Source organism: Phycodurus eques, chromosome 20 (assembly GCF_024500275.1).
Source record: "Phycodurus eques isolate BA_2022a chromosome 20, UOR_Pequ_1.1, whole genome shotgun sequence".
Lineage (NCBI taxonomy): Eukaryota > Metazoa > Chordata > Actinopteri > Syngnathiformes > Syngnathidae > Phycodurus > Phycodurus eques.
Window position 1 is genome coordinate 14,938,588 of NC_084544.1, and position 25,668 is coordinate 14,964,255.

At 44.0% G+C, this 25,668-nt stretch overlaps 2 protein-coding genes across 5 annotated transcripts in view; both read right to left on the bottom strand.

The window, feature by feature from the left end:
* Window positions 1-17,021, bottom strand: part of sh3bp5lb (SH3-binding domain protein 5-like, b) — a 44,176-nt gene extending 27,155 nt beyond the window's left edge. For 2 of the 3 annotated variants that reach the window (XM_061664739.1, XM_061664738.1), the window contains exons 1-3: window positions 16,508-17,021; window positions 4,083-4,145; window positions 3,788-3,916 (exon numbers count right to left, since the gene is read on the bottom strand). In XM_061664739.1, coding sequence (XP_061520723.1) covers window positions 3,788-3,916; window positions 4,083-4,145; window positions 16,508-16,771 — 456 coding nt within the window. In that variant the 5' untranslated portion in view covers window positions 16,772-17,021. The remainder of the gene's footprint in view (window positions 1-3,787; window positions 3,917-4,082; window positions 4,146-16,507) is intronic. The other variant, XM_061664740.1, reaches the window with a different exon arrangement.
* A 247-nt stretch (window positions 17,022-17,268) lies between these two features.
* Window positions 17,269-25,668, bottom strand: part of gtf2h4 (general transcription factor IIH, polypeptide 4) — a 41,081-nt gene continuing 32,681 nt past the window's right edge. For both annotated transcript variants that reach the window (XM_061665161.1, XM_061665160.1), the window contains exon 14: window positions 17,269-18,598. In XM_061665161.1, the coding sequence (XP_061521145.1) occupies window positions 18,488-18,598 (111 nt within the window). In that variant the 3' untranslated portion in view covers window positions 17,269-18,487. The remainder of the gene's footprint in view (window positions 18,599-25,668) is intronic.

The window sequence follows — 25,668 nt, forward strand, 5'->3', positions numbered from 1 at the left end:
TTCTACTGCAGATTTGAAAAGGACACTTTCACACCCCACACCCATCCAGACGCACCCCGACCACAATCACACCTCTGACTTCTGCGTTTACTATCCACGGACAGGATGTGAGACGCATCTTCAAACAACAAAATATTAACAAAGCGGCAGGCCCAGACCATGTGTCCGCATCCTGCCTCAAAGTCTGCGTGGACCGGCTCGCGCCAGTCTTCACTCAGATCTTCAATAGATCTCTGGAACTGTGGGAAGTACCATCCTGTTTCAACCATCATTCCAGTCACCAAAAAACCTGCAATCTCGGGTCTAAATGACTACAGGCCTGTCGCCTTGACATCTGTGGTCATGAAGTCCTTTGAACGTCTCGTGTTGGACCACCTCAAGAGCGTCACAGGCCCCCTGCTGGACCCCCTTCAGTTTGCCTACCGAACAGGTCTGTGGATGATGCAGTCAACATGGGACTGCAATTCATCTTTGAACACCTCGACAGTGCAGGGACCTATGCGAGGATCCTGTTCATGGACTTCAGCTCAGCGTTCAACACCATCATCCCTGAACTCCTTTCATCCCAGTTTCTCCAGCTCAGTGTCTCACCTGTCATCTGAAAGTGGATTTACAGCTTCCTGACGGGCAGGACACAGCAAGTGAGGCTCGGGGAGGCCACCTCATCCATACCCAACATTAGCACTGGGGCGCCCCAAGGACCAATGAAGCAAAGATAGAACTTCAAAGCTGTTTAGACTGCACAGACTGGAGTGTCTTTGAAAATTCAACTGGCAGCCTGGATAAATATACGGACACTGTTACATCCTATATCAGTTTCTGTGAAGATGTGTGTGTACCAACAAAGTCATTTCGCACATTCAACAACAACAAGCCGTGGTACACTGCCAAACTTCTGCCAAGCAGCTTCGCCAAGCTAAGGAGGACACGTATCAAAGCGGGGACAGGGCCCTGTATAATCGAGCTCGAAACCAGCTGACTAAAGAATTAACATTGCAAAGAGGATCTATGCAGCAAAGTAGGAAAAACAGTTTTGCGCTAACGACTCTAAATCAGTCTGGCATGCATTCCAATTGCTGACTAATTACAAGCGACGATCCCCCCAAGCTGAGAACAATAGCACACTAGCCAACGACTTGAAAAAAAAGAAAGGAAAGAGGGAAGAAGCTGTTGGAATGACTGCTAGTTTTAGTTTGCATCGTTCGGTAGCGCCTACCTAAGGGAAGGAGCTGGAAGAGCTCTGGTCATCAGCTCTTCCAGCTCCTTCCCTCAGGTAGGCGCTGTGGAGGGTCCAAGAGGATTTTGCATGTTCTTGTCTTAGTTCTGGCAGCGTGCAAGTGATGGAAGAACACAGGACTGATTCGATGAACGATGATTTGATGATATACACACCCGTCCAGCAGGGGACCCAACCAGGGGGGCGCCACCAACCACCCAGGACCCAGGGAGGTCCTGAGCCCGACTGAAGCGCCCCAACCTGTCCCAAGGGGAGGGGCACTGAGCACCCGACCACTAGGAACCGCCCAAACCCCCCCAAAAAACAGCCCCCAGCTAGTGTGAGGCATCAAGAATCGAGAAGCGATTGAAAACGGGACTAACGTTCCGGTCCTCCCAGAACTGTTCAAATTGAAACATTTCGGTTCCCAGTTTTCGATGCCTTTTCCTCCAGCTGCGAAGAAGAAGTGGCGAAAAACAACGAAGAAGTGGCGTAAACTAACGAAGAAGAACGTACACGCTGATGTGCTTGTGCCCAACGGCGGCGGCACTGATACACTGATGTTTTATCGTTCAGCGTTTATTTTAGTTTTCAAACCAACGTAAGTACCGATGACAAAAAAATAAAAATAATAATAATAATAGCTTAACATTGGGCTAAAACTTCACAGTAGCAACTTTACATCACAATGAATTGGGACACAATTAACATAAACGTCTCACAGTATCACAAACACAAACCTTGTGCCTCATTGGTGGGTAGGGAAAGGAATCAACGTTTTATAGCATTTAGTACCACCATTAAAATAAATAAATAAAATCACAGGTGCCGTGTGAAGTTAATTTTTGTGCCAAAATGTTGAGTTCTGGTGCGTACCCTTCAAAATAAAAGGCTACAAGCTTCGAACAGGAAGTCAAGTTAAAACTTGCACATATAAAACATTTGACGCGATGAAACAGTCCCAAATAACTATTTTAACCATGCTATATTTAACTTTTAGCTGAAACATTAATTAATGAATATTAAGTCAATTGGGTTAGTTCCACACACATTGCCTTTTAGATTATAGGTTTGACATTGATACTGGTTATAAAGAATCCCGAGTCAAATGTTCATTTAGGAAAATTTGGACACTCTTTATTTAAACCATGCAAAGTGTTTTAACCCACCCCCCAAAAAGAATTGGAATAGAGAATCGTTTGGAACCAGAATCGAAATAAGGAACCGGAATCGGTCAAATTCAAACAATGCCCAACCCTACCCCCACCACCGACACACACAGTCCGCCCACCCCAAAGAAGAAGCGGCGAAAACCAACAAAGAAGAAACCAACGAAGACGCGCCCGCGCCCAAAGGCGGCGAACAAACGCGCGCCCCAACCCCGCCAAAATCAATGACCAGCCGCCCCAGTGCAACACCCGGAACAAGACCATACCACGTAAAGGAGGCCCCCACGACGTGCAGCACCCAGCGCGCCCCTGGGGCTCCGTGCGCCACACCGCACGGAGCCCCAGCAAAGCCAACTCCCAGTCAACCGAATAAGCAAACCCACAAAACACGTCCATGCCAACACAGAGAAAGCCAACAAGGCAAAGGGCTGGCCGCTCCCCCGCACCGACGGTCCTTAGTGCCCACTCCAGTCCCCAAACCAACGCAAGTGCCAACGACAGAAAAAAAAAAGAAAAAAAAAAAGCTCAACACCGAGCCAAAACCCCACCACAGCAACCCCACACAACAATGATCCGGGATAAAATCCACATAAACGCCGCCCCACAGCGCCACAAACACCAACCCCGCGCCCCACCGGTGAAAATCTGGAAAGGAACCAGGGCTCCACAACACCCGGTCACATCCATCCCAATAAATAAATAAAAATCATCGGCACCGTGCGGCGCCCCACCCCCGCACCAAAATGCCGAGCACCGGTGCGCATCCGCCAAAACAAAATATATATATATATATATATATATATATATATACACACACATATATATATATATATATATATACACACACACATATATATATATATAACTCGGTAAAAGTAGTTCCGCCTGTGTCGAGCAGAAACCTACGACTGTATCTGTATCAGAGCGGACTTGGTGCGTGAGAATTGACTGTTGCGTTAAACCCGTATTTTAAGTAGGACTCCTGATATAGTGTTGTTTCTTTTCAAAAGAACAAATCTTTTCAGTTAACGTAATGAGCTGAATTAGTTTATGAAATGATTTCGTTCTTTGAGCTCTGCCGCCGTTAGCCAGCCCGCTCGGATCGGAAACAGAAGCGTTCGAGCCAGCTAGGACCAGAAACGGAAGCGTTCTGTGCAGTCTTGACGTGTCAATTGAGACGCGCAGCTGTTGCGGCGGAGAAGATCCAGTCAATTTTCTAAATAAAACACATTGACACGTGAATTGCAATACAATAGAAATTATATAAATTGATCATCCTTTCTCTGCCGCCCGGTAACAAATGACTCACGGCCCGGTACCCGTCCGTGGACCGCCGGTTGGGGAACACTGGTGTCGATAAAGCATCATATAAGTGCACCGCATTTACCATTTTACCATTTACCTCTTTGGCCAGTCTGCGGGCCTCATAGTAAGGCCTGGCTTTTTCAATGCAGGCACCAAGTTGGGAGCCCTGAGCATTCAGCTTCCTGGCAGAATCAGTGAGGATCTTCCGGTAGCTGGACCTGGCATCCTGAAGAGAGCATACACATGAAAACACATTTAAAATAGCCTAAAACAGTAAGCTGTGCTATGACCCTAAGAAAAAAGTGAGATACAGTACATTGTCAGTGTGACATGACAGCAGGTAGATGTACTGTATTTGTAATATCGTACTATTATATAAACAACTTTCTCACATCCAAATTAAGCTCCACCTTGTTGATCTCATCACTGGCTTGGTTGAGGTGTTCGAGTTCCTCCTGGTAAACACAGGGAAAGTTTGAAAAAGACCAAAATACTATTATTTTTTATCATTGTCAATTATGCTCAAAATAGCAGTACTCCCATAGTTTGGTCTGTTTATTCAATCAACCAATCAGTCAATCACATTTTATTTATATAGCACTTTTCATACACAAGGTACTTCAGAGATTAAAAAAAAAAGGACACTTAAAATAGAAGGATGAATACAAAAAACCCACCCCTCCCATCCCCACAGATGAATGCAGATAAATGCATGGGTACGAACACAAATCGCACTCCCCCTGCCCGCCCGCGCACGCACACACACACATCTACTGATTTATAGTATTGTGATAAAAACTACATAAATGAAGTAGGTAAAATCAACATAAAATAAAACGCACTGCCAACACAACACATACATCACATCAGACTCGCTAACTGGTGTTAAAAGCCGGGTTAAAAATTGGGTATTAAGCAAGGATTTAAAATGAGACAAAGATGAGGCTTGCCTGATGTGGCGTGGCAAAAAATTCCACAGTATTGGGGCTGCAACAGCAAACGCTCGTTCACCTCTAAGTTTAAGCCTGGCTCTATCAGCTGATCTGAGAGAGCGGCTGGGAATGTACGGGTGCAGCAGCTCAGAGAGGTACGATGGGGCAAGGCCATTCAAGCCTTTAAAAGCAAATAAAAGAATCAGAATCATCTTTAGTATGTCAAAAACACACGAGGAATTTGTCTCCGGTAAGTTGGAGCCGCTCTCGTACGACAACAGACAGTCAATTGACAGAGAATACTTTTGAGGCAGAAAGACATTGAGAAAAACAGTCACTGAGCAATAAAAGGTTGCTAGTAATCTGGTAATGCCGGTACAATTTTTTTGTTTTTTTCATTTTGTTTTTGCCAATTGTGCAAAAAGGTGCAGAGTCCTCTGGCAATTAGAGCATGAATGACTGGTCAACAACAGATATGCGAAAAGTCAGCGTGGCGAGACTACTACAGTGAGTGCACGAGTAATGTATAATTGGCCCGACAGAAATGTGACAACAAACTAAGACAAAAAAATTGTCAGCATGTTGCAATGGAATTGTAAATTAACTGTTTAAGTTGATTGCAAGAGGGAAGAAGCTGTTGGAATGTCTGCTGGTTCGAGTTTGCATTGTTCGGTAGCGCCTACCTGAGGGAAGGAGCTGGATGCGGAGGGTCCGAGAAGATTTTGCACACTCTTGTCTTAGTTCTGGCAGCGTGCAAGTCCTCAGTGGTGGGTAGGGTGGTACTGACAAGCTTTTCAGCAGTTTTGATTGTCCGTTGCAGTCTGAGTTTGTCCTTTTTTTTGTAGCAGCACCAAACGAGACTGTGATGGAAGAACATAGGACTGATTCGATGACCACTGTTTAGAACTGCCTAAACAGCTCCTGTGGCAGGCCTTGCTTCCTCAGAAGCCGCAGGAAGTACATCCTCTGCTGGGCCTTTTTGTGGATGAAGTTGATGTTGAACTCCCATTTCAACCTTTCGCAAATCCGCTCAGTTTTTTCCCCAAGTTACTCACCGCAGCGGCGTCCGCGGTTTTCGGCGCATGGAGGCGAAGGCGACGCTACAGAGGGAAGCGAGCCGGCATCCATGTGATACTCCGCAAGAGAGGATACAGATTGGCGTTCCCGTCGATTCACCTCGCGAATGTACGCTCCCTACCCAACAAAATGGACGAGCTTCATCTTCTGATAAAGACCAGTAAAGACTTCGGACGTTCCGCCACCATGTGCTTTACGGAGACCTGGCTTTGCGACACTGTACCCGACGGCGCAGTCATGCTTCCGGGTTTTCATCACCACCGAGCAGATCGTATCACAGAGTTATCGGGGGAAAAAACAAAAGGCGGCGGGATATACTTCTATATCAACGAAAAATGGTGTACAGACGTCACGGAGCTCAGCACACACTGCAGCCCGCATTTGGAGTCGCTGTTTTTGAACTGCAAGCCATTCTACTCGCCGCGTGAGTCATTCATTCTCGCTGGCATCTATATTCCCCCTCAAGCTAACATGAACACCACACTGCTAACGCTCGCCGAACAAGTCAACGAAATTGAAAAAAAACCCGGACTCACCCCTCATTATTCTCGGGGACTTTGACAAAGCTAAACTCAATTGCGAACTCCCTAAATACAAGCAGCACATTGACTGTCCTACCACGGAAAATAACATTTTAGACCACTGCTATACTACGGAAAAAAACACATACCGTGCTATACCTCGTGCCGCCCTGGGCTCGTCTGATCACTGCTTAATTCATTTAATACCGACGTACAGGAAAGAACTTAAATGCGCGGAGCCTACAGTGAAAACAGTGAAAAAGTGGACCAATGAAGGAAAGATGGAACTTCAAAGCTGTTTAGACTGCACATACTGGAGTGTCAGCTGGCAGCCTGGATGAATATACGGACACTGTCACATCCTATATCAGTTTCTGTGAAGATGTGTGTGTACCAACAAAGTCGTTTCGCACGTTCAATAACAAGCCGTGGTTCACTGCCAAACTTAAGCAGCTTCACCAAGCTAAGGAGGACGCATATCAGAGCGGGGACAGGGCCGTGTATAATCGCGCTAGAAACCTGCTGACTAAAGAAATTAACATTGCAAAGAGGAACTATGCAGCAAAGTTGGAAAAACAGTTTTGCCCTAACGACTCTAAATCAGTCTGGCATGCATTCCAATTGCTGACTAATTACAAGCGACGATCCCCCCAAGCTGAGAACAATAGCACACTAGCCAACGACTTGAATACCTTCTACTGCAGATTTGAAAATGACACTTTCACACCCCACACCCATCCGGACGGACCCCGACGACAATCACACCTCTGACTTCTGCGTTTACCATCCACGAACAGGATGTGAGATGCATCTTCAATCAACAAAAGATTAACAAAGCGGCAGGCCCAGACCATGTGTCCCCATCCTGCCTCAAAGTCTGCGCGGACCAGCTCGCGACAGTCTTCACTCAGATCTTCAATAGATCTCTGGAACTGTGGGAAGTACCATCCTGTTTCAAACGCTCCACCATCATTCCAGTCCCCAAGAAACCTGCAATCACGGGTCTAAATGACTACAGGCCTGTCGCCTTGACATCTGTGGTCATGAAATCCTTTGAACGTCTCGTGCTGGACCACCTCAAGAGCGTCACAGACCCCCTGCTGGATCCCCTTCAGTTTGCCTACCGAGCGAACAGGTCTGTGGATGATGCAGTCAACATGGGAGTGCAATTCATCTTTGAACACCTCGACAGTGCATGTACCTATGCGAGGATCCTGTTCGTGGACTTCAGCTCAGCGTTCAACACCATCATCCCTGAACTCCTTTCATCCAAGCTTCTCCAGCTCAGCGTCTCACCTGCCATCTGCCAGTGGATTTACAGCTTTCTGACGGGCAGGACACAGCAAGTGAGGCTGGGGGACGCCACCTCATCCATACCCAGCATCACCACTGGGGTGCCCCGAGGTTGTGTCCTCTCTCCGCTGCTCTTCTCTCTCTACACGAACGACTGCAGCTCAGTGCACTTGGCTGTCAAACTCCTGAAGTTTGCAGATGACACCACCTGAAGTGGGCGACCAACATCAACTCCGTCCTCAAAAAGGCCCAGCAGAGGATGTACCTCCTGCGGCTTCTGAGAAAGCCTGGCCTGCCACAGGAGCTGCTGAGGCAGTTCTACACAGCAGTCATCGAATCCGTCCTGTGTTCTTCCATCACAGTCTGGTTTGGTGCTGCTACAAAAAAGGACAAACTCCGACTGCAACGGACAATCAAAACTGCTGAAAGGATTGTCGGTACCCCCCTACCCACCCTTGAGGACTTGCATGCTGCCAGAACAAAGACAAGAGCATGCAAAATCCTCTCGGACCCTCCGCATCCCAGTCACCAGCTCGTCCAGCTCCTTCCCTCAGGTAGGCGCTACCGCTCAATGCAAACTAGAACGAGCAGACATTCCAAAAGCTTCTTCCCTCTTGCGATCAACTTCTTAAACACCTAACCTACAATTCTATGGCAACATGCTTGCAATTTTTTTGACTTGAGTTCGTTGTCACCAATTATGTATTACTCGTGCACTCACCGGCATTACCAGATAACTATTAACCCTTTATTGCTCAGTGACTGTTTTTTGTCAATGTCATTATGTCTCAAAGTGTTCTCTGTCAATTGACTGTCTGTTGTCGTACTGGAGCGGCTCCAACTACCGGAGACAAATTCCTTTTGTGTTTTTTTGGACATATTTGGCAAATAAAGATGGTTCTGATTCTGATTCTGATTGCAGTGATCCAGCTGAGTGGTCACAAAGGTGTGGATTACTATTTCAAAGTGCCGTTTCTGAAGGACCTGTTTGATTTTTGCTAGTGTCCTTAACTGGAAAAAGATGGATTTAACCACGGCTGTAATTTGGGTTTCTAACTTAAGATCATTGTCCACTTTTACACCTAGGCTGTTAATGATGGACTTTTGATGGGTGAGAAAGACAACCTGTGGGAGCCATCCACACTGAAAGGTGCCACGGCTCGCAACCACAGAGGATGCCACCACAGAGGTGCAGGCCCTAATGGCTGAATGCAGGTTCTCTGTGGATTTTTATTCTAGTTTTTGGAATGATTAAAAGGCCACTGAAAGAGAACCTGAGGACCAGTGAGGGATGATAAGATAAAAGTATATCAGATAGATATGATGGCCCAAGTCCGTTAAGACATTTAAAAACGAATAAAGGAACCTTAAAATTTTCATGCCACAGATCATGATGAATGAAAAGGTTCAGATTATTATTTTTTTATTGATTACAAAATAATGCCTGCGATTGGCTGGCAACCGGTTTAGGGTGTACCCCGCCTCCCGCCCAAAGATAGCTGGGATAGGCTCCAGTGAGGATAAATGGTAAAGAAAATGGATGAACAAAATAATATCAAGAAAATCAATAAAAACTCAAATCATTAACTTCTTACATTGGAAACTATATTTGTAACCCATATTTACATCATTGAAACAAATTACTAAAAAATGAACATTTTATCCACGTCTCAGTTGTTACAATGTAACATTTGGCCAAAAAAGTTTTTCAGCATTGTACAAAAATGTCACATGTATGCTTGCCATTTTCTACTATTGTAGACTGTAGCGATTATCCCACTCCTAATTATTGTTAGTATCACAATCACTTATTTTCACAAAACAGTACAGCTTCATTTCAGTATAGTATTTTAACTTTGTAATTGTCTTAATTTATTTCAGGGTATCTGAATAAATAAAGTGACTAATCAATCCCATGTTGATTTTCAGCATTCCTACATTGGGATACCAAACTGAAGTTGGATGATACCTACAGGACGCAAGCCGGAACGCTTCAGTCATTGATGGTCGGTAGGGAAAGGTCACTTCTTTGTGAATGTGAATACGATGGAAGAACACAAAATGTGTCTTTTCTCAAACAACGCTTGCCTTCTTCTTGAAACAAACAGCTGCATCACAAGAAAGAAAGAACACATTGTTGTCCTCCATTTTTGCTTTTCTTTGTATTGATGCCTCGAAACATCCATCCATCCATCTATTTTCTGAGCCACTTCTCCTCACTCGGGTCGCGGGTGTGCTGGAGCCTATCCCAGCTGTCATCGGGCAGGAGGCGGGGTGCACCCTGAGCTGGTTGCCAGCCAATCGCAGGGCACATACAAACAAACAACCATTCGCACTCACAGTCACACCTACGGGCAATTTAGAGTCTCCAATTAATGTATGTTTTTCGGGATGTGGGAGGAAACCGGAGTGCCCGGAGAAAACCCACACAGGCACGGGGAGAACATGCAAACTCCACACAGGCGGGGCCGGGGATTGAACCCGGGTCCTCAGAACTGTGAGGCTGACGCTCTAACCAGTCGTCCACCTTGCCGCCCTGCCTCGAAACAATACACCTGAAATCCAGATAAGGATTCCAAAATATCCCATGTTGACCTTACCTAAATTGGACTGTATGTAGTGATTGGATAAAGAGAGGGATTTGTGCACTGTTTTGTTCTGTCATTATTACAGTATATCACTGTCTGTACTGATACTCTGATACTTTCCTTTTCCAGTAGTTGTACAGATACTGCTGTGACATAAATGGACTATATTGAATACATATTATACACACACACACACATATATGTATGTATACACACACACAGCGGCTGAAATAAGTATTTAACACGTCACCATTTTTCTCATTAAATATATTTCCAAAGGTGCTATTGACCTGAACATTTCCCCAGATATTGGGAAGAACCGAGGTAATCCACATCTACAAAGAAAGTACAACAAATAAGATCAGAAATTAAATTGTGTGTAATAATGTGAAATGACACAGGGAAAAAGTATTTAATACGCCAACTGGAATTTATTTAATACTTGGTACAAAAGCCTTTCTTTGCAATGACAGCTTCCAGACGCCTCCTCTATGGATAAACTGGTTGCATGCATTGCTCAGGTGTGATTTTGGCCCATTCCTCCACACAAAGAGGCTTCAAATCTTGAAGGCTCCGTGGGCTTCCTTTATGGACCTTGAGTTTTAGTCCTTTCCATAGATTTTCGATTGGATTCAAGTCAGGTGATTGACTGGGCCATTCTAGCAGCTTTATTTTTTTCTTTGAAACCAATTGAGTTTCCTTGGCAAATGTTGTGCAGCAAACTTTAAACGAGCTTTGACATGCTTTTTTTCCCCCACCAATGGGGTCTTGCATGATGAGCATGCATACAGCCCATGGCGGCGGAGTGCATTACTCATCGTTTTCCTTGTGTACCTGCTAATTCAAGGTCTTTTTGAAGCTCTCCACAGGCGGTCCTTGGCTCTTGGAAAACTCTTCTGATTATTCTTTGTACTCCTCTGTCAGAACTCTTGCGAGGTGCACCTGATCAATGCAAATTTATGGTGGTATTGATTGGCTTTCCACTTACGTATTATGGCCCCAACCGTGCTCACTGAAACGTTCAGTCTTAGATATGCACCTGTAACCAATGCCATCATTATGTTTTGCAACAATTAGTTTGTGATGGTCTTGAGACAGCTCTTTGCTCTAACCCATCATGTGATCAGAATCCGAATCAGAATCACAATCATCTTTATTTGCCAAGTATGTCCAAAAAACACAAGGAATTTGTCTCAGGTAGTTGGAGCCGCTCGAGAACGACAACAGACAGTCAATTGACAGAGAACACTTTTGAGACATGAAGACATTGAAAATAACACTCACTGAGCAATAAAGGGTTGCTCATTATCTGGTAATGCCGGTACAATTTTTTTTTTTTTTTGACAATTGTGGAAAAAGATGCATAGTCCTCTAGCACTTAGAATGACTAATATTGTACAATGGCCATTGTGCAAAGGGCGGTGAGACTTCAAGGAGTGTATGCAGTTTAAAGTGACTAGGAGCGCGATAATCTGGGACAATGTTGATTGTGCTAATGTTGCAGATACTCCTCAGTCAGTGTGCAAGGGGGCAGATGCTACTCTGGGATGAGTGGCCAGTATTGGTCAACAACAGATATGCAAATATGCAAAGACTATTACAGTGAGTGCACAAGTATGTATAATTGGCCCGACAGAAATGTGACAACTCAAGACAAAAAAAAATGGCAGCATGTTGCAACGGAATTGTAGGTTAGCTGTTTACAAAGTTGATTGCAAGAGGCAAGAAGCTGTTGGAATGTCTGCTGGTTCTAGTTTGCATTGTTCGGTAGCACCTACCTGAGGGAAGGAGCTGGAAGAGCTGGTGACCAGGATGTGGAGGGTCCAAGAGGACTTTGCATGCTCTAGTCTTAGTTCTGGCAGCGTGCAAGTCCTCAGTGGTGGGTAGGGTGGTACCGACAAGCTTTTCAGCAGTTTTGATTGTCTGTTGCAGTCGGAGTTTGTCCTTTTTTTGTAGCAGCACCAAACGAGACTGTGATGGAAGAACATAGGACTGATTCGATGACCACTGTTTAGAACTGCCTCAGCAGCTCCTGTGGCAGGCCTTGCTTCCTCAGAAGCCGCAGGAAGTACATCCTCTGCTGGGCCTTTTTGTGGATGGAGCTGATGTTGAACTCCCATTTCAGGTCCTGAGAGACTGTAATTCCGAGGAACTTGAAGGTCTCGACGGTTGACACAAGGAAGCTGGACAGCGTGAGGGGCAGCTGTGGCGAAGGATTCCTCCTTAAAGTCCAGGATCATCTCTACAGTCTTCAGCTCCAGGTCAGATGACTGTGGTGTCGTCTGCAAATTTCAGGAGTTTGACAGCCGGGTGCGTTGAGGTCCAGTCGTTCGTGTCGAGAGAGAAGAGCAGCGGAGAGAGGACACAACACTTGGGGCCGCCCAGTGCTGATGCTGGGTGTGGATGAGGTGGCATCCCCCAGCCTCAGCTGCTGTGTCCTGCCCGTCAGGAAGCTATAAATCCACTGGCAGATGGCAGGTGAGACGCTGAGTTGGAGAAGCTTGGAGGAAAGGAGTTCAGGGATGATGGTTTTGAACGCTGAGCTGAAGTCCACGAACAAGATCCTCGTGTAGGTCCCTGCACTGTCGAGGTGTTCTAGGATGTAGTGCAGTCCCATGTTGACTGCATCATCCGCAGACCTGTTTGCTCGGTAGGCAAACTCTAGGGGGTCCAGCAGGGGACCTGTGACGCTCTTGAGGTGGTCCAGCACGAGACGTTCAAAGGACTTCATGACCACAGATGTCAAGGCGACAGGCCTGTAGTCATTTAGACCCGAAATCTCTGGAATGATGGTTTGAAACAGGATGGTACTTCGCACCGTTCCAGAGATCTACTGAAGATCTGTGTGAAGACTGGAGTGAGCTGGTCCACGCAGACTTTAAGGCGGGATGGGGACACATGGTCTGGGCCTGCCGCTTTGTTAATCTTTTGTTGTTTGAAGATGCGTCTCACATCCTGCTCGTGGATGGTTAACGCAGAAGTCAGAGCTGTGATTGTGGTCGGTGGTGGGGTGTGAAAGTGTCCTTTTCAAATCAGCAGTAGAAGGTATTCAAGTTGTTGGCTAGTGTGCTATTGTTCTCAGCTTGGGGTGATCGTCGCTTGTAATTGGTCAGCGATTGGAATGCATGCCAGACTGATTTCGAGTCGTTAGCGCTAAACTGTTTTTGCAACTTTGCTGCATAGTTTCTCTTTGCAATTTCTTTAGTCAGCTGGTTTCTAGCTCAATTATACAGGGCCCTGTGGCCCTGTGTCTTGACTCACACCTGGGCAATGAGACCTTTATGTAGGCCATCAATTAGGAGTGAACCAGCTGATATTCATTTGCACTGACAAGGGGCTGGATTGCGGTTAGATTATTGATAGATTTTAGGTGTCGTCTTGGCTTTCCATCCCTTTTTGCACCTCCCTTTCTTCATGTGTTCAATACTTTTTCCCTGTATCAGTTAAGATTTTTACACACTATTACTTGGGTTGTTCCCAACATCGAGTGAAATTTTCAGGTCAATAGCACCTTTGGAAGTATATTTGGTGAGAAAAATGGTGACGTGTTAAATACTTATTTCAGCCACTGTGTGTGTGTGTGTGTGTGTGTGTGTGTGTGTGTATATATATATATATATATATATATATATATATCTTCCTGTTTAGATTGGATTGGACTTTTTCCTTGGGTTCCCCTGCAATGCTGCTCTTGAAATTGTTTCTTTGATTTTCATTTTGCTGGTTGCTCCTATTTTGGTATAGTTGTCAATATTGCTGTTGTGACAACCCAATTTCCCACATTGGATTAATATTTTTTTTAATCTGTCCAGTATCCCATCTATCTGTTTGCCTCCACCAAGGGTGTCAAACTCATTTACGTAAGTCGCGGGCCATATCATAGTTATGGTTTCCCTCGGAGGGCGGTTATGATGATGAACTAGGGATGGGTGACATTTGACAGTGACAGTTACACCTAAACTTTATTTATTTACATTTAGATATGTATTTAAGATTCATGTTTAAGATTTATATTTAGATATATAGCTAACATTTAGATTTAAGTTTTATATTTAGATTTATAGTTCAAATTTTGATTTAGAGTTTATACTTAAATTTACATTCAAAAATTTAAGATTCATATTTAGATATATATTTCACATTTATATTTAAGTTTTATATTTAAATTTACATTTAACATTTGGATATAACATTTAGGTGTAACATTTAATATGTGGAGTTAACTATTGAGGTTAAATTGCAAATGTGCAGAAAAGTGACACGAAAATTCAAACCAGTTTTTTAAAACACTGTTTGAATCTAAAGTTACAAGAAGTTGCTGTTATTTTCAGCGTGAGCCACTTTCCGATCGGCACCCCATAGGTACCGGCCTTATTTCATGGTATTGGGGTACCCGTGAAGGCTGCCGATACCAGGCACCGATATTTAAGGGAAAAATAAAAAAATATGTCATGGAGCCAGTGGTGGTTCTAGCCCGTTTTTAGCTGGGGGGCCAGACTGGGTCCCAAGGTTTTTCCAGGGGGGCCGAGCACAATCGTCAACGGCGTGGGAGGGGTGCTCACTGAAATGTTTCATGCAAACCATTTTGTCAAGGGCGTGTGTGTGTGTGGGGGGGGGTTGCCACCTCTGCCCCACATTTATCCTCTCCCTCCTTAAATTAACAAGTAGGGGAGGATAGCCCTTCCCCAAATACTCTTGGTTCTGGCACTATATTGCTTACCCTCCAAAAGTACTGGAACAGTGGGGCCAATTTATTTTTAGTGTCCTGTCGAGGCAAACTGTAAACATTTTGGGTTTGTTTCAAAAGATAAATTTGAGACGGGATTAAGAGTTCATCTTTTTATGGTTGGACCTGTACAGTGGGTACGGAAAGTATTTAGACCCCCTTGAAATTTTCACTGTTTGTTATATTGCAGCCATTATCTAAAATCTAAAGTTCTTTTTCCCCCTCATTAATGAACACACAGCACCCCATACTGACAGAAAAAAAACTGAATTGTTTAAATTTTTGTAGATTTATTAAAAAAAGAAAAACTGAAATATCAATTGTCTTTTTAGAAGTTGGACTTTCTGGAACTTTCTCCCATCTCCATCTCTGGAGCTCAGCCACAGTGATCTTTGGGTTCTTCTTTACCTCTCTCACCAAGGCTCTTCTCCCCCGATTGCTCAGTTTGGCCGGACGGCCAGCTCCAGGAAGGGTTCTGGTCGTCCCAAACGTCTTCCGTTTAAGGATTATGGAGGCCACTGTGCTTTTAGGAACCTTAAGTGCAGCAGAATTTTTTTTTGTAACCTTGGCCAGATCTGTGCCTTGCCACAATTCTGTCTCTGAGCTCTTCAGGCAGTTCTTTTGACCTCATGATTCTCATTTGCTCTGACATGCACTGTGAGCTGTAAGGTTTTCTATAGACAGGGGTCTGGCTTTCCTAATCAAGTCCAATCAGTCTAATCAAACACAGCTGGACTCCAATGAAGGTGGAACCATCTCAAGGTCGTTCAGAAAAAAATGGACAGCACCCGAGTTAAATATGAGTATCACACCAAATGGTCTGAATACTTATGGCTGTGTGATATTTGTTTTTATTTCATAAATCTGCCAAAAATATAAACAATTCCGTTTTTTTCTGTCAATGTGGGGTGCTTTGTGTACATTAATGAGGGGGGGGGGGGGGGGGGGGGAACTTGAATGATTTTAGCAAATGGCTGCAATATAACAGAGTAAAAGATTTAAGGGGGTCTGAATACTTTCCGTAACCACTGTACTTCTGCAAACAGTAGTTTGTGATCCATTCGTTGTGTTTCAGGTATTTCTTACAGCTCTCACATTGTTTGTCGTGAAATATTGCTGCCTGGATGTAGCCGTTCGCGATGTCTGTTACTTGATTGGTTTTCCATCATCTCTCATCTTAACAACTGCTTTTCTATCCATATGACAGCTCTCTGGTTTGCATGTTGGTTACAGTTTTAACAAACGGCGCTATATTCTGTTATGTATCAGATAATGAAACGAATAATTGGAAAAAAAGATGAAATATTGACCTTTTGTCCAGTAAATATTTTTATTTCAAACCCCTTAAAGTTTTCAGTCAACAAAATAAATAGAGCAATGGGTCTTGCTGCGACAATACTTGGCGATGAGGGTAAATAATCCCGTTTTGGATTAAAACGAATTGAATGCTGGAGTTGATACAGAATTGAAAATGAGCAGAAGACTTGAAAGATTTGTTGTCGAGATTCTGGTCGAGGCTGCAAATCCAAGACCACGCAAATATTCCATACATTTAGTTAACTTTGCCTTTTTGTAACAAATGTAGCTACATGTAAGAATATGACACTATTATGTTGGCGATAAATAACGGGTTCATATTTTACCAATAGGTGACCGAGCGGGCTTCGCTTTGCATCCTACCTGAATTCTTGGATCCAGCTCCTCCTCATATTTAGCAGCCTCCTCTTCGTCTCTGGTTTTCACCTGGTAGTCATTTTCTCTGCCACCTCCACGCTCAAATTTCACACCCTTACATTTGACTGCTTCGTCTCCGCCTCTTCGCCTTAACACCACGATGTTCCCGTCCCCGCCTTTCGCCTCTTCTCCCGGCGTCTCCTCTCTCAAGTCTGGCCGTTTGGACCACCCCACGTCGGCCGGACTTCGACCCGAGGTTTCGGGCTCCATTTTCGGCCTGTCGTTCGCCTTCGGTTCGGACCGCGTTAAGCTCGCCACCAAACGAGGCGTCTTGTGCGTACCTTACATGGGGCTTTTCGTCAGCAAACTTTTGTATTCACACGTTAGAACGGCGCGTTGAGGCCTCCATGCGAGACTAGACCGTCTTGCTAAGGCTAGCTAAACATGTGACGATGTAGCCGGAGTGCTTGCACATGACTCCACACAAACTCTTCCTCGTTTTAGTGTCATCTTATCAACTAATACGAATGCGAATACTAAGACACACACACTGCGCATGTATTTGTGTTCATTCTAAATGCCAGTCTTAAAACTTGTGTCAATGTTTTTGACATTTAACAATGACAATTGATATGAATACAGATGGTTGAGTGTAGGTCCATTCTCACAGCACAGTGATGTTTGGCGAGACAAAAGGAAATTGTGTATGTAGAGTCCATACAAGTACAATAGTTATTTTACAATCAATGTGACTACAACGTGTACAGTAAATGCAGAGTGGCACTTTATTTTTTAAAAACCAAACTGAACTAAATAAGCAAAGAGACGAAAACAACAGACGTACATTATAAAGATTGAAATCACCCAGACCCAGGTTGGGTGAGTAGGGAGGTTGCCCATGGACAACGACGTTTTTCTCGGCCAGGAACTATCAGGCGCTCAGGGCATCGTAAGCAGACGTCACGGTACGGTAGCCACAGGTTGTCCTGCTACAACTCTGGCCTCTTCTCACACACTGAATGAAGCAAAGGCCACAGCCAGGATCTCTCCGATGTGCTGGTTGATCATCTAACCCACATTGAAGAGGAAAACTCAAAACTTCGGGTTTGAAATATGTCTTTGGTGACACCAGTTCTGAAACTTCTCCAACACATCTCATAAAAGTTCTTCAATACAACAATCAGGTTCGATTAATGTCAGGAGCAGTTCCCATTATTGATTTTTTGTTTGATTGACTGAGTTGTTTACTTCCGGGATATAATGTATACCGACAGGCTACATACAACATTATGAGCACAAGCTTATATGTAAATACAAAAAATATATATATATGATACCTGTAAACCCTCTCTTTTAAATTATCAGTCGTTTTTTTACTGTAAGCAGAAACCAGGCATAGTTTTGTGTAACCCCACCCAAGCTCTGCCCCTATTGCCACCTGCAGTTTAAGTCAAACTCAAATGAAGATGAATACCTCGGATGATGCCAATGTAATAAATGCCATTCGTGTTTTTAATAGCATAACAATTTGTATTGTTCAAACTTGAACTTGCCTGCATCCGTCAGATATTCAGGAAAACGAAGACAAACTATGGTACTGTTAGTACAGAGATATAAGTGAAATTTTTTTGGCTGTATTTTCTGCAATTTTGATATTTCATTTTACCATATTCATTTTTGAATATACAGCTATGTTCCTACTCTGTTAATGTGTTCTGAAAGGCACTGTGAACATGTATGCATCACATTATTTACAAATATGATATATATGTTTGCAAAGGTTTTTTTTTTTTTTTTTTTTTTAACTATACATTTTTATTACTGTTCTTAACATAAAAATTGGTCGCGATTTGGAGACAATAGGAATATGCAGGTTCCAAGGTAACAACGGTTAAGAACGACTGCGCTACAGAATTAATAGTGACAGTTAAAAGTATGTCAGAAGATATTGTGGGATGGCATCCTTCCTGTTTCCTATTCTCCAGGTTATGTGTGGGACTTCTGTTGTTTCCAGAACCTCTTGACCTCACTGTGTCCGTGTGGTGTCACCACCATCACCCTGTGAGCCACATCTTGCCACACCAGACAATCCAGACCCTGCAGCAAAACAAACACTGTTAGACCATGGACACTATTAGCATATCACTTACATTGAATTCTATAGAGAGATACAAAACAGGAACTTCTCTGAGTGGATAGAAGGAGGCAGCACTGCCCTGTTGAAAGCCATTTTATATTTCAAGAGGACAAATGTTATATTGGATGTTTTAATTTCTTGTATACAAATAGCTGGGTTTCTGGAAGGCTGGCAGACAGATTAAGCAACCAAGTGAATCTTAGGAGCTGCATAAATCCACAAATGTGTCTGTAAGAAAGGTGTTCAGAATTTTGTTGAATTGCAAAATCACAATATGTAGTATTTGTGTTTGGCGATGTGTCCACTGCATGTGCCACATGCACATGTCTGTAATTAAGCCGCTTGATGACGAGGTCCTGCCTCCATGAGTGAAAATACTGTACAAAGCTTTTTTTTTTTTTTTTATGCTTTTACTCTATGCCTGACACTGACAGCGGCGCACAAGCTTGATTCACTTGCAGTCTGGACACAGAGGCGGGAACATTTCAGGCTCTGACTGCAGCTGGGAGGGAGGGGAGTCTTAGAGGCTCAAAAGTCAATACACAAAAGTCACAAATAAAATGTGGTTGCAAGTCATTATTATGAAAAATACACTCAGAGGTAAATTGGAAACACAAATGAGCACAAGTACCCATTACTTAGCCCCGCCCCTAGTCATCACGGTAACGAAAGCCATAGCGTACCCAACAACGGGCTGCATGAGACAGGACTGCTACCTGAAAACTGTGATATAATTCTCGATGCTTGCGGTATTTTGACAAAAGCATGTCACATACATGTTATTAACACCTAGGAACAGTTTAAAATTGTCAAAAAAAAGAAAATATATTTTCATATTAGATATGAACTTTGCCAAAGAAAACATGAAAGAAATACCAGTTGAACATATTAGAATAAACAATAATATAATAATAAACCAAAAAAAATTGGCTTCCAGGAATATCCTCCCTGAGCCGTCACATTATCATGGGGTTGGGGTTTGTGTGTCCCAATGATCCTTAGGAACAAAGTTGTCTGGGCATTTATACTTCTGGCAGAGTCACCCAGGGCAGACAGGTCCTAGACAAAGGAAGGCTCAAATTTCCCTTGTACAATATCTTTGGAAAACATTTTTCTCTCACACGGACAGGGGTCACTAGGGCTTCCCTCTGGAGCCAAGCCTGGAGGTGGGGTTTTCTGGTGAGAGCCTTGTGACCAGGCCTGCGCCCTTGGGGCTCGGCCAGGCACAGCCTTAAGAGGTAACATGGGTCTCCCTTCCCATGGGCTCACCACCTGTGGGAAGAGCCAAGGGGGTTGGATGCGGCGCGAGTGGAGTGGTGTGGTGTCCACAGAAGGGGACATTGGCAGTCCGATCCTTGACAACAGATGCTCGCTTTAGGGAGGTGGATTGTCACCTCTCTGGCAGGGAAGGAGCCTGAGCTGGTGTGTGAGGTCGAGAAGTCCGATTAGATATCGTCGGGCTTGCCTCGACACGCACCTTGGGCTCTGGTACCAGTCCTCTTGAGAGAGGTTAGACTCTCTTCCACTCTTGACACTGTACCTGGTCATATTTATTGCCCTTCGGCTTGGTGCCTGCACGTTGGGGTTCCCTCCCAGCTTCAGGTGGGGGGATGGTTCCTGAATGTTGTTTGTGCCTATGCACCAAACAGCAGCTCAGAGTACTTGGGAGAGTGCCTCTGGAATGGAAGACCGGGGGTGGTGGTCCCCGGGAGGGTGTGTTCCAACAACAGGGGGAAATCACACTCTTTAGCCTCCCTAGTAAGGTCTATTCAGGAGTTCTGGAGAGAAGCGTCTGTCAGAAAGTCAAATCGCAGATTCAGGAGGAGCAGTGTGGTTTTCATCCTGGCCGTGGAACAACAGAAAAGCTCAAGACCCTCAACAGTGTCCTGGAGGCTGCATGGAAGTTAACCCTACCAAGTCATGTGCATTGTGAACTTGGAGAAGGCTGTGCCAACCGTGTCCCTCGGGGAGTCCTGTGGAGGATGCTCTGGCAGTATGGAGTAGAGGACCCACTGCTCTAGGCTGTTTGGTCCCTTTGACACGACCAGTGTCAAAGGTTGGTCTACAAGTCCAGCAGTAAGTCAGATTTATTTCCAGTGAGGGTTGATCTCTGCCAAGCTCTTCTCTTTGTCACATATTCTGTTTACAACCTTTATGGAAAGAAATGTGTGGCACAGCTGAGGCATTGAAGGGGTCCGGTTTGGTGGTCTCAGTATTACATCTCTGCTTTTTGCAGATGATGTGGTTGTATTGGCTTAATCAAGCCGCAATCTTCAATTCTAGCTGGAGAGGTTTGCTGCAGAGTATGAAGCGGTTGGGATGAGAATCGGCTCTTTATCTTGGTCTTATTTACGAGTGAGGGAAGATTGGAGCAGGAGCTCGAAAGGCAAATTGGTGCAGCAGTCACAGTGATGCAGACTTTGTATAGGTCTGTCGTGGTGAAGGAGGAACTGATCTGATAAGCGCGGCTCTCAATTAACCAGTGGATCTATTGTCCCTCCCTCACTTATGGTCACAAGCTGTGGGTCATGACAGAAATAATAACGACAAATTCTGCCCCACTGAGAGGAGCCCAGGGGACAGGCCAAGACATGCTGGAGAGACTACAGTATACAAAGCTACAGTCTGCCAATTACATAAGACTACAGTGCTATCACTGCAAAGGTTAGTGTAGAGCCCTGTAACGGTTTGATTTTAACCCCCCAAAGCCCACGGCTAGCCGCCGGATACCCACCACCACAAATACAACCCCAATTCCAATGAAGTTTGGATGTTGTGTTCAACAAATAAAAACATAATACAATGATTTGCAAATCATGTTCAATCTATATTGAATTGAATACACTACAATGACAGGATATTTAATGTTCAAACTGATAAACTTTGTTTTTAGCAAATAATCATTAACTTGGAATTTTATGGCTGCAACACGTTCCAAAAAGGCTGGGACAGGTGGCAAAAAAGACTGAGAAAGTTGAGGAATGCTCATCAAATACCCGTTTGAAACATCCCGCAGGTGAACAGGCTAATTGGGAACAGGTGGGTGCATTGATTGGGTATAAAAAGGGGCTTCCCTGAATTGCTTAGTCATTCAGCTAAGACGGGGCGAGGTTCACCTCTTTGTGAACAAGTGCGTGAGAAAATAGTCGAACAGTTTAAGGACAAATTTCCTCAATGTATAACTGCAAGGAATTTAGGGATTTTATCATCTACGGTCCATAATATCATCAAAAGGTTCAGAGAATCTGGAGAAATCACTGCATGCAAGCGGCAAGGCCGAAAACCAACATTGAATGCCCGTGACCGTCGATCGCTCAGGCGGCACTGCATCCAAAATCGACATCAATGTGAAAAGGATATCACCACATGGGCTCAGGAACACTTCAGAAAACCAATGTCAGTAAATACAGTTGGGCGCTACATCCGTAAGTGCAACTTGAAACTACTATGCAAAGAAAAAGCCATTTATCAACAACACCCAGTAACGCCGCCGGCTTCTCTGGGCCCGAGCTCGCTAAGATGGACTAATGCAAAGTGGAAATGTGTTCTGTGGTCCGATGAGTCCACATTTCAAATTGTTTTTGGAAATTGTGGACGTCGTGTCCTCCGGGCCAAAGAGGAAAAGAACCATCCAGACTGTTATGGACGCAAAGTTAAAAAGCCAGCATCTGTGATGGTATGGGTGCGGGTACTAGACTGGCCTGCCTGCAGTCCAGACCTGTCCCCCATTGAAAATGTGTGGCGCATTATGAAGCGTAAAATACGACAACAGAGACGCCAGACTGTTGAACAGCTGAAGCTGTACATCAAGCAAGAATGAGAAAGAATTCCACCTACAAAGCTTCAACAATTAGTGTCCTCAGTTCCCAAACGTTTACAATTCTAAGTGAATGATTATTTGCTAAAAACAAAGTTTATCAGTTTGAACATTAAATATCTTGTCTTTGTAGTGTATTCAATTAAATATAGGTTGAACATGATTTGCAAATCATTGTATTCTGTTTTTATTTATGTTTAACACAACGTCCCAAACTTCATTGGAATTGGGGTTGTAGATTCCGGTTATGTGTGAAACACTGTACGGACTGGTAATAAGTGGGATACCATCTTTGACATGCCAATACCAGGATTTTCTTGTTTTTGATTTCAACAGAATTTATATGCATACTGGTTCACAGCTGAAAGATTGCTGTAAAAAATGCTTTATTTTGCTTTGGACTGTTGCAGGGTTAATGGCTAATTAAGAGAGCAATATGAAGTTGTTTCTTTTTATTAACTGACAAACTAAACTGAATGTACAGTACTTAAGATAGAAAAGTGAACCCCCTATTAAAAGTAAGCCTTTTGTCAATTTCTCAGATCACAGATCAATATTTGATGACTAGACTTACCTGTCGTTAAATTCTTTGAAAATCTGATTCTTTTAAATAAAAACAATAGCTTTGCCTTCATTAGTGTGTATGCATTGCGACATTAAATGAACGTAAGAAAAATTTAATTTTTTGTAGGTGCACATTTGTGGGAGTGTTATGTAGTAGCGTATAATATGGAAATATAGATTCTAAAGCAAAATCCAATGTTTTGTAACAAATCTTTTGGTGTACTCTGTAAATATATCATTTAATTAAGCATTCTGAAACCTATTTTTGGTGCTTTGTCTGCTTGCCCATTAAGATGGTCTGATACTTTAAATGTGTGTTGTTGTTGTTTTTTTAATGCATTGACAAACAGTATAAAAGAAGTTTTAGTGCACTTGTCGAAGTGATTTGGGTAATTTAATAATTGGAGGTAGCCATGATTCAGTCTCAAAGAACCTAAAAGGCCAGAAAGTTAAAGGTCCCACATTTTGGCTATTTAGACCTACATAGAGTGACTCTCTAACATGGACTTAGTATAAAAGTATAACTTTCATTTCAAAAAACACCTTAGTTTTGTCATAAGGGTGTTCAGAAAAGGCCCCTCTGACAACTACTACTATTGTTTGACCCAATTTGGACCCGCTTTGTCCATTTTTGGCTAAGACCGCCCTCTTTCCTCTGATTGGTTGCCTCTGTGAAGAAGACCCACTTGTGAGAGCACACGTGTTTGTTACAGTGGGGCAAAAATGTATTTAGTCAGCCACCAATTGTGCAAGTTATCCCACTTAAAAAGATGAGAGAGGCCTGTAATTTTCATCATAGGTATAACCTCACCTATGAGTGACAAAATGAGAAGGAAAAATTTAAAATAAAAAATAATAAAACAATCCGGCGGATTGTCTGACGCTCTAACCAATTGGTTGATTGGTTACAATCCGACAATCCAATTGGTTAGAGCGTCAGCCTCACAGTTCTGAGGACCTGGGTTCAATCCCCGGCCCCGCCTGTGTGGAGTTTGCATGTTCTCCCCGTGTCTGTGTGGGTTTTCTCCGGGCACTCCGGTTTCCTCCCACATCCCCAAAACATGCATTCATTGGAGACTCTAAATTGCCCGTAGGTGTGAATGTGAGTGCGAATGGTTGTTTGTTTCCATGTGCCCTGCGATTGGCCGGCAACCAGTTCAGGGTGTACCCCCCCTCCTGCCCGATGATAGCTGGGATAGGCTGCAGCAGGCCCGCGACCCTAGTGAGGAGAAGCAGCTCAGAAAATGGATGGATGGATGGATGGATAAAACAATCCAGAAAACCACATCGTCTGATTTTTAAAGAATTTATGAGCAAATTATGGTGGAAAATAAGTATTTGCTCATTAACAAAAGTTCATCTCAATACTTAGTTATATAGCCTTTGTTGGCAATGACAGAGGTCAAACGTTTTCTGTAAGTCTTCACAAGGTTTTCCACACACTGTTGCTGGTATTTTGCCCCATTCCTCCATGCAGATCTCCTCTAGAGCAGTGATGTTTTGGGGCTGTCGCTAGGCAACACAGACTTTCAACTCCCTCCAAAGATTTTCTATGGGGTTGAAATCTGGAGACTGGCTAGGCCACTCCAGGGACTTGAAATGCTTGTCATTGTCATGTTGAAAGACCCAGCCACCACATTTCATCTTCAATGCCCTTGCTGATGGAAGGTGGTTTTCACTCAAGATCTCACGATACATGGCCCCATTCATTCTTTCCATTACACGGATCAGTAGTCCTGGTCCCGTTTCAGAAAAACAGCCCCAAAGCATGATGTTTCCACCTCAATGCTTCACAGTAGGTATGGTGTTCTTTGGATGCTACTCAGCATTCTTTCTCCTCCAAACACGACAAGTTGAGTTTTTACCAAAAAGTTCTATTTTGGTTTCATCTGACCAAATGACATTCTCCCAATCCTCTTCTGGCTCATCCAAATTGTCTCGAGCAAACGTCAGATGGGCCTGGACATGTACTGGCTTAAGCAGGGGGAAACGTCTGGCACTGCAGGATTTGAGTCCTTGGCAGCATAGTGTGTTACTGATGGTAGCCTTTGTTACTTTAGTCCCAGCAGGTCATTCACTAGGCCCCCCCTGTGTGGTTTTGGGATTCTTGTGATAATTTTGACCCCACGGGGTGAGATCTTGCCTGGAGCCCCAGGTCGAGGGAAATTATCAGTGGTCTTGTATGTCTTCCATTTTCTAATAATTGCTCCCACAGTAGATTTATTCACACCAAGCTTCTTACCTATTTCAGACTCAGTCTTCTCAGCCTGCTGCAACTCTACAATTTTGTTTTTGGTGTCCTTTGACAGCTTTTTGGTCTTGGCAGTACCCACAACCCAACCCCAAATAATTGGAGGGAGGTGAATAAAAAATAAAATCAATGATTAAAAAATGCATCGGCGAGGATGATCACAATGTACCCTGCCCGTCTTCCAATTGTTTAATGTGTCACAACATGTGACAAGCAGTATGGAAAACCCAAAGCTGAGGGACAGAGCTGGCGTGACCAACACTGTGTGTAAAACTTTGGTCAGCGATGTAGCAGTCACACACACAGGGATGCAGAGTGGCACCTATGTATTCGCAGATGTGTTTAGCAATCGAGGTGCCCTGAGTTGGGAAGGTCAAGGAGAGTGGAGGGGATCATGG